This window comes from Acomys minous (assembly GCF_964271855.1).
Source record: "Acomys minous genome assembly, chromosome: 9".
In the NCBI taxonomy this organism is placed as follows: Eukaryota; Metazoa; Chordata; class Mammalia; order Rodentia; family Muridae; genus Acomys; species Acomys minous.
Genome location: NC_140490.1, coordinates 84159220 through 84168312, shown reverse-complemented (window position 1 = coordinate 84168312; position 9093 = coordinate 84159220). Strand labels below are relative to the sequence as shown.

Genomic DNA, 9093 nt, shown 5'->3' with positions numbered 1-9093 from the left:
GCCGGCGTCATGACGTTACGACGGGGCGTGCCCCGCGCCGGGATTAAATTTATCTGTTCTGAATAAGAGAGCGCTGGCAGAAGGTGTCTTTATTTTTCTCAAACGCTGGAAACGAGGCAACAGAAGCTGGATACAGAGATAGCTGCCATCCTGGTGGCAGATCTACTTCCGGGGGGTCAGGCTGTGACGCATGCGCAGAGAGTCGGTTCTCGTCCCCGCCCCCCCCCACCCCTTTCCTGCATTTTCGGAGGCTTAAGTGTTTGGAGATCCAAATCACGGGATCACAGGAACGGGACACCTGGGAAAGGTGCCTTCCCCGGGACCGAGGAACACAACGCAGAGCATCCGGGTCAGGTCGACCCGGAACCGCTTGAGCGACGGCCATGGCGGCTCTAGTGAGTATGAATGAGGTGGGGATGGGGTGGGTCTCAGGACAAACCCCGGGGCCTCTCCCCGCCTCACAGACCGGCTCTCTTTCTGCAGGGACCCGGCAGCCAGAATGTCACCGAGTATGTCGTCCGAGTCCCCAAGTAAGTCCCTGTCTACCCACGCGCCAGTAACTCTGCCCCGTGGTATTCCCCTCCAGGACACAGGGCAGCGGACCCAAGGCTGGTCCTGCTCCCCGGTCCAAGACACATTAACAGTCACACCTTGTTAGTTACGTCAGGGTGAGTGGCTTTGCCCTGTTTCAGACTGGTCAGAGCAGACAGTGCTGCCTTTAATCTCCGCACTTGGGAAGCAGAGGCAAGAGAATCTCTGTGAGTTCGAGGCCAGCCAGCTCTATACAGCAAGTTCCAAGCCAACCAGGGCTACATAGTGAGGCCCTGCCTCCAAAATAAAACAAAAGCCCAAAGTGTTCAGAAATCTTATGCATCCTGTTTTCTGATGAATGCCACATCCCTCGACTTAGTATTTTAAGTGGGTGCTGGGCAAGCACTCCACCGCTGAACCTCACCCAACCCCCTTTTATTCTTTGTTTATTTTGAAGACCAGAGTCTTACAGGGTCTGGTGCACACGCCTTTAATTGCAGCGCTTGAGAGACAGAGGCAGTTGGATCACTGTGAGTTCAAGGCCAGCCTGGTCTACAAAGAGAGTCCAGCCAAGCTAAGGCTACACAGAGAAACCCTGTTTTGAAAAAACAACCAACCAAACAACAACAACAACAAAGTCTTACTGTGTAGTCCTAGCTGTTTTGACCAGGCTGGCTTTGAACCCACGGAGCGAGACCCACCTGCCTCCACCCCTTGCCTGCTTGCTCTCCTTTCTACTGAAGAGTTCCTCTACACCATTGGTCCATTCTTCTTAAAGATTTACTTATAAGCCGGGTGTGGTGGTGCACGCCTTTAATCCCAGCACTCGGGAGGCAGAGGCAGGTGGATCGCCAGCCTGGTCTACAAAGTGAGTCCAGGACAGCCAAGGCTACACAGAGAAACCCTGTCTCGCAAAAAAAAAAAAAAAAAAGATTTACTTATTATTATCTTTATGTACCTGGATGGTTTGTCTGCGTGTCAAAAAGACACTGAACTTGTCTGGTGCCCGTGGATCTTTTTTGTGATGGGGTTTAGTGAGATGGATTGAGTTTCCTGAAAAAACTGGGACGCTGGAGGAGTAGCTCTCAACCTGTGGTTTGCGACCCCTGGGTGTTGAAGGACCCTTTCACAAGGGTCGCTTAAGACCATCAGGAAACAGGTGTTTATACTATGATTCTTAATGGTAGTAAAATTACAGTTATGAAGCAGCACAAAAAAAATAATTTTATAATAGAGCCATCACAGCATGAGGAGCTGTATTAAAGCGTTGCAGCGTGCTGAAGGGTGAGAACCACTGCTCGGGAGGTTTTTTTAAATGAGTGCTCAGGATTACCTATGACCAAGGGGGTAATCCCGGATGTGTTGAGTGAACAATCAATAGATTGATAGTTTCTTGCTCATTCCAGGAACACAACCAAAAAGTACAACATAATGGCTTTCAATGCCGCTGATAAAGTCAACTTTGCTACGTGGAACCAGGTAAGCCTGTGATTCCGGGTGGGTGGGGTAGGAGGGCTAAGCCTGGCTTGGTGGTTGTAGCAGTGCTTGCCTGGATGTTGGCGTCCGCACCTGGGATTCCAGCAGACCTCTGAGTCGGAGGCTGAGGCAGAAAGGCTGAGTATTTCAGACCAACTCGGGCAACATAAATCCTGTCTCAAAAGAAAAGAAAAAGCATGCCTGCGGATATGGCTCAGTCGATAGTAGGACACTCACCTAGTATATAGGAGGCCAAGTTGGACCACCACCACCGTATATACTGGGTGTGGTGGCACGCCACTGTTATCCTAGCACTGGACAGGGGGTAGGATCTCAAATCGAAGACCATCCTACGGAGTGAGCTCAGATGAAGCCCAGGATACATGTACAATGCCTTAAAAAAATAAATAAATAAAAGTAGTGGGTAGCAGTATGACCCACTGTGTAAAGAGCTGACTCTCCAAGCCTGTCCTTAGACCTCACCAGTCTGCCATGGCATGTATAACCCCTACAAAACCAAATAGAGTTGAAAAGGTTTTGTTTTGTTTTCAAATAAAGCCAGCTGGACATGGTGTCCTTTGGACACCAGGCTGGCCTCGAACTCACAGCATCCGCCTGCCACTGCCGCCCTGAGTGCTGGGATCAAAGGCATGCGCCACCAGGCTCTACATTATCTTTTGAGTTGGGATATCTCACTGAACATGGGGCTTGCTGACCTGTGAGTTCCAGGGACCCTCCTGTCTACTTTTTACTGAGGTCTCAGATGTACACTGCCATGCCCAGATTTGTCCATGGCTACTGCAGATCCAAACCCCTGATCGTTGTGCTTGTAAGGCCAGGCACCTCACACACTGAGCCATCTTCCCAGCCCTGTCCCTGGGCAGAATGAATAGCTGGCTGCTCGCTTGCCTGCCCTTCTGCCACACGAAGCACACCACAGACAGGGTATTCCTACTCCTCCAGGCCCGCCTGGAGCGAGATCTGAGCAACAAGAAGATCTACCAGGAGGAGGAGATGCCAGAGTCCGGTGCAGGCAGCGAATTCAACCGCAAGCTCAGGGAGGAGGCACGCCGGAAAAAGTACGGCATTGTCCTGAAGGAGTTCCGGCCTGAGGACCAACCCTGGCTGCTCCGTGTCAATGGCAAATCGGGCAGGAAGTGAGTGATGCTGACGGTGGGGAGGGACCAGCCAGTCCCTCACATTTGCACACTTTGGGGCCATCTTACCCTAGTCTGTTCCCAACAGGATGGGGGTCTCAGTACCACCTCCCTTATCAAAATTTAGTCCTGGAGGTAAATGGACTGGATGAGTGTGGCCTGGAGGGGAGGCCATGGGACTTGGGGTGCTCTCGCGGGAGATGGCACTCCATGGCAAACAAGATGGAGTCTGATAGAGCCGGTGACAGGTGTTCTCTGCAGCTATTCAATGATGTGATAGCTGGAGGCTGCATGGTGAGGGCCTCGGTGGCCATGGCGGTTACAGGCTGGGAGCAGGGTGCCCAGCGCAGCATGGCACCCAGGCCCTGGCAGCAGCTGTGAGAATGGTGGCTACAGGTGGCTGCATGATTGTCTGGGCTAAGGCGATGGTGGTCCACGCCCATCTGACCCGGGCATTCCTAGGAGAGACCAAGGGGGTGGGGGGCGGAGGGAGTGCAGGCAGCCCCTGTCGTAGGGCCGTGACCTGACTTCGGCTTTCTCCCCAGGTTCAAGGGCATAAAGAAAGGCGGGGTAACAGAGAACACGGCCTACTACATCTTTACCCAGTGTGCCGATGGTGCCTTTGAGGCATTTCCTGTGCAGAATTGGTACAATTTCACACCCCTCGCTCGACACCGCACACTCACTGCCGAGGAGGCAGAGGAGGAGTGGGAGAGGTGAGCCAAAAGGGGTCCTGGTATGGACACCCTTGGGGTAAGCCTGCTCGGTGCCAGCAGCTGTCTGCTCAGTGCTCGCTTGGGCAGACCTGTCTCATCTGCCTGAGTCCCTGGCCTGGGAGCTGAGTAAGGGCTGTGGGAGTGGCTGTGGTGTGTGGGGTGCGCAGTGCCTGCCTGCAGGCCTACACACAGCAGTGCAGGTGCTCAGGGGCTGGGAGGGAGATGTCAAAAGAGCTTCTCCCCCAGGCTTACTCTCATCCTGGGCACACCCAGGTGTGCTCAACGGCTCCTTATCCAGTGTGACTCGGAACTGCCCGTTCTCTAAGTGATCCTGAGGGAAACTGATTGTGGGGAGTGCAGAGTGGGGGTAGTGCACGCGCACACCTACCACCCGAGCACTCAGAAGGTGAATGATCAGAATTTCCTGGCCATCCTCTGTTGTATTGAGTTTGAGGCCAATTGAGGTTATATAAGATCTGGTCTCACAACACCCAAAACTTGCCAAACATGGTGGTGCATCCCTTTAATCCCAGCACTCTGGGAGGCAGTGGCACATGGATCTTTGTGAGTTCTAGGAGAGCCAGGATAATATAGAGAAATCCTAATCTCAATCCCCCACCCCCCAAAAAAACCCAAACAAATACAAAGGAAAAGAAGGCCCACAAAAAAAACAATCCATAAAGGAAAGTGATTAGCTATCCAATGTGCCGTCTGCATTTGCCTGTCTGCATTTGCCTGGAACAGACGCTGAGTCTGGAGGAGCTAAGATGGCAGGGCTCCTGGGTGCTCAGGTACACATGGACCTGAGGCCATCTCAGGGCTCACCCTATATCAAGATTTGGGGGTCTGAAATGGCCCGGTTGGTCTGCCTCTTTGCTTTTTTGTCTTTGGTTGTTTGGTTGGGGAGGCTAGGTTGCCTATAGCATTCTGGGTGGCTCCCCATCCTTCACCCCCCACCCCACCCCCAACAGGGTTTCCGCTGTATAGTCCTGTCTGTCCTGGAATCACTTTTACATCAGGCTGGCCTCAAACTTAACAGAGATCCACCTGCCTCTGCCTCCGAGTGCTGGGATTACAGGTGTGCTTTCCAGGGTCCTTCTGCCTTCGCTTCTCCACGATGCACACACTAATGAGGTCATCCTGTCATGTTCATTTGTTTCTCTGGAGGAGGGATGCCCATTTGAGGGCTCTGGTCCTTATCTTCCACCATCTTCCTTGCCCAAGCAGCTCCTTGACTGTCCCCTGCTCACCCTCCCCACCCTGCGTGCTCAGTCACTGTCCCTGTGTATAGGAGGAACAAGGTCCTAAACCACTTCAGCATCATGCAGCAGCGGCGGCTCAAGGACCAGGACCAGGATGAAGATGAGGAGGAGAAGGAGAAGCGCAGCCGCAAAAAGCCCAGTGAGCTGCGCATCCATGACCTGGAGGATGACCTGGAAATGTCCTCTGATGCCAGTGATGCCAGTGGCGAGGAGGGTGAGTGGGGACCCAGATGTCTTAGTTCAAGGACATGGCCACCAGAGAAGCTCATGACACCTGGTCACTCTAGAAACAAATGACACCTTTATAGAATTTCCATGAGATCAGTTTGCTTGACTGTTCCAGGGGTTCTGTGCTGCAGGTTACATGGGCCTGGGTAGTTATAGGTTAGGGTGTGTGTGTGTGTGTGTGTGTGTAAGAGAGAGAGAGAGAGAGAGACTGAGAAGGACATGTGCCTCTACTAGCTAGCCTTCTACTTTCACTAAGAATTTGCTCAACCTATCAAGATTAACACATTAAAAACATACCGTGCGGGGGCAGGAGAGATGGCTCAGAGGTTAAGAGCACTGGCTGCTCTTCTAGAGGTCCTGAGTTCAATTCTCAGAAACCACACAAGGTGGCTCACAACCATCTATAATGAGATCTGAGATCTGGTGCCCTCTGCTGGCCTGAAGGCATACAATTAGGCAGAACGCTGTATAAATAATTAATAAATAAATCTTAAAACAAGACAAAACATACCATGCATGGTGTGCTGGCTGTGATACCAGAACTCAGAAGTCTAAGGCAAGAGGATCCAGAGTTTACAGCCAGCCATGACTGGCTACACAGACCCTGTCCTCAAAAAGCAAACAGCTAAGCCATGTGTGGTGCCACACAGGAAGCAGAGGCAGGTGGATTTCTTTGAGTTCCAGGTGGTCTATAGAGCAAGTTCCAGAACAGTCAGGGATATAAAGAGAAACCCTGGCTACAAAAAGCCAACAGAACCCCAAGGGCTAGTTGGGGAGCTTAGAGGTGGAAAGCCCTTTCCCCAAACCCCACACAGTAGGGATTGGGATGTAGTCAGGGGTGGCCCTGCATGGACTCCCCAGTGAGGGCCAAGGGTGTAGTTGGGGGGTGGACCGCCCACCTAGGATCCTGTTTGGGTCACTGCGGTGGCTTATCAGATATCCTACATATTAGATATTTACATTACAGTTCATAACAGTAGCAAAAGTAAAGTTATGAAGTATCAACAAAAAACAGTTACATGGTTGGGCGTCACCACAACATGAGGAGCTCCATTAAAGAATGCAGCATTAGGAAGGTTGAGGACCACTGCTCTGGGCTGTTCTCTCCCTCTCCCCATCCCTCCCTTGCCTGAGGTACAGTTTGTATTTACGTAATGTTTATACTGCAATTCAGCAGCTGTAAGAATCTTCCAGAAAGCTGGCTATGGTGGCACAGGTCTGTGGCCCCAGCACTCAACAAGCTGAGGCAGGAGGATCACTACTTCAGGGCAAGCCTGAGCTACAAATGATTTTTCTTTCTCTCTCTCTTTCTTCCTTTCTTTCTTTCTTCTTCTTTTTTTGTTTTTTGTTTTGTTGTTGTTGTTGTTTTGTTTTGTTTTATTTTTTTTGAGACAGGGTTTCTCTGTGTAACAGTCCTGTCTGCCCTAGACTCACTTTGTAGACCAGGCTGGCATCGAACTCACAGTGATCCACCTGCCTCTGCCTCCTGAGTGCTGGGATCAAAGGCGTGTGCCACCACGCCCGGCTGGGATGATTTCAGATCTGTCTTACGGTGCCCGTTAGCGCAGTAGGCAGCATGTCAGTCTCAGATCTGTCTTAGAGGATGACTACTGCTGTGATGTGACACCACGACCAAAGCACTGTGGAGAGCAAAGGGTTTGTTTGGCTGCATCCTAGTCCATCACTGAAGGAAGCCAGGGCAGGAACTTAGACAGGGCAGAACCTGGAGGCAGGAGCTGATGCAGAGGCCATGGAGGGTGCTGCTCCCTGGCTTGCTCTGCCTGCTTTCTTAAAGAACCCAGGCCCACCAGCCCAGGGGTGGCCCTGCCCCATCAGTCACCAATTAAGAAAATAACCTACAGGCCTGCCTGCAGCCTGATTTTATCAAGGGGTTTTCTCAAATGAGGCTCCCTCCCCTCAGATGACTCTAGTTGGTGTCAGGTTAATGTAAAGCTAACCAGGACAAAATTCCTGACGCCTTTCCCATCCTTTCCTGGTGACTGAATCAGCTTCATGTCCCTACAGAGCTGCCTGCTCAGATGCTTTAATAGAGGCTTTGGGTGCTGTGTGACCTGCTGTCATTACCATCTCTCCTGAGTACGGGGATGCACGTGGCATCAGGTGTTAGCGTTTCCTGGCTAGATGGGAGAGGCTGCACCAGGGTACAGCCCCTGCCTAGCCTGCCCCAGTGCGGGGCTTGCGTGGAGCACCCCACTAGCTGTGAGCAGTGCTCTGGGCTCATCTTACATCTCCTCTCCCTTCATAGGCAATAGAGCCTCCAAGGCTAAGAAAAAGGCCCCACTAACCAAGGCAGGCAGGAAGAAGAAGAAGAAGAAGGGCTCGGATGATGAGGCCTTTGAGGACAGCGATGATGGGGACTTTGAGGGCCAAGAGGTGGACTACATGTCTGATGGTTCCAGGTGAGCTCAGGGGGGAGGCAGGCAGGTGCAGAGCAGGCCTATGCTCGCCTATCTTCACGGTTTACTCTTTCCACAGCAGCTCTCCAGATGAGACAGAGGGCAAGCCCAAAGTGCCCCAGCAGGAGGATGGTCCCAAAGGTACGTGTCAGTTGGGGACCAGCTAGAGGTGGGAGTCTGCTCGGCGGTTGCTTCTGCTCATACCTGTGTCCCCAGGTGTGGATGAGCAGAGTGAGAGCAGTGAGGAGAGCGAGGAAGAAAAGGCTCCTGAAGAGGATAAGGAGGAGGAGGAAGAGAAGAAGGTCCCTACCCCACAAGAGAAGAAACGCAGGAAAGGTGGGTGGGGCACTCAAGGCAGGAGGGCGCTGATGGACGGCACACTCTGGTTCTTCTGCACTTGCTCCCACGGTGGTGGGTGGCTCTAGGGTCTCTGCTTATGACCTTTCTCTGGCCTACGCAGACAGCAGCGATGAGTCAGACAGCTCAGAGGACAGCGACATTGACAGTGAGACCTCCTCTGCTCTCTTCATGGCGGTAAGGGTAAGGCAGAGTCGGGTCTTAGATGGGAGGGACCTTCTGAGCCTTCAGACTCACATCTCAACCTCTGCAGAAGAAGAAGACACCCCCCAAAAGGGAGCGGAAGCCATCAGGGGGCAGTTCAAAGGGCACCAGCCGGCCAGGAACTCCCAGTACAGAAGCGGCAAGCACCTCTTCCACTCTACGGGCCGCAGCCAGCAAACTGGAGCAGGGTGAGTGCCCGGAAAAGCCTGTCCCTGGGGAAGCTGCTGGCAGCTACATCCTTCTGAACACCTGGTGTCCCTGATCTGGGCCCCACCCGGACTTGACATTATTCTTTCCACCAGGGAAGCGGACAAGTGAGACTCCAGCAGCTAAGCGCCTGCGGATGGACGCAGCGGGTGCCCAGAGCTTGTCTGGGAAGTCCACACCCAGCAGCGGGTATGTTCAGACAGGAGTAGGAGCACAGGTAGGACGTGGCTAAAGGGACTCCCGTGTCACCACAGCCTTCCTCCCTCCACTCCCCACAGTGACGTCCAGGTGACAGAGGACGCTGTGCGCCGCTACCTGACCCGCAAGCCTATGACCACGAAGGACCTGCTGAAAAAGTTCCAGACCAAGAAGACCGGGCTGAGCAGCGAGCAGACTGTGAACGTGCTGGCGCAGATCCTCAAGCGCCTCAACCCTGAGCGCAAGATGATCGGCGATAAAATGCACTTCTCCCTCAAAGAGTGATGCCAATAAAGAGAACAGGCCTTGAGGCATCCAGAGTCCATTCTCTATAGAACAC

At 52.8% G+C, this 9093-nt stretch overlaps 1 protein-coding gene across 2 annotated transcripts; it reads left to right on the top strand.

Annotated features, from left to right (window-relative positions):
- Nucleotides 1-26: 26 nt before the first annotated feature.
- GTF2F1 (general transcription factor IIF subunit 1) lies at nucleotides 27-9067 on the top strand. 2 transcript variants are annotated; one of them, XM_084796126.1, is made up of 13 exons: nucleotides 27-395; nucleotides 484-530; nucleotides 1938-2010; nucleotides 2971-3164; nucleotides 3710-3880; nucleotides 5172-5356; nucleotides 7637-7790; nucleotides 7870-7928; nucleotides 8004-8123; nucleotides 8248-8321; nucleotides 8398-8536; nucleotides 8651-8744; nucleotides 8834-9067. In XM_084796126.1, the coding sequence occupies exons 1-13, from the start codon at nucleotides 384-386 to the stop codon at nucleotides 9036-9038; spliced, it is 1527 nt and encodes a 508-aa protein (XP_084652252.1). In that variant the 5' UTR covers nucleotides 27-383; the 3' UTR covers nucleotides 9039-9067. The 2 variants fall into 2 exon arrangements, with proteins under 2 accessions (XP_084652252.1, XP_084652251.1); XM_084796125.1 differs by having other exon boundaries at nucleotides 29-395; nucleotides 7867-7928.
- The last annotated feature ends 26 nt before the right edge of the window (nucleotides 9068-9093 follow it).

What these genes read in the sequence shown, in the direction of transcription:
- GTF2F1 (XM_084796125.1), top strand. An exon ending in GCAGAGGAGGAGTGGGAGAG is followed by an intron (nt 3,881 to 5,171) that starts GTGAGCCAAAAG and finishes CCCTGTGTATAG; the next exon opens with GAGGAACAAGGTCCTAAACC. An exon ending in AAGTCCACACCCAGCAGCGG is followed by an intron (nt 8,745 to 8,833) that starts GTATGTTCAGAC and finishes CACTCCCCACAG; the next exon opens with TGACGTCCAGGTGACAGAGG.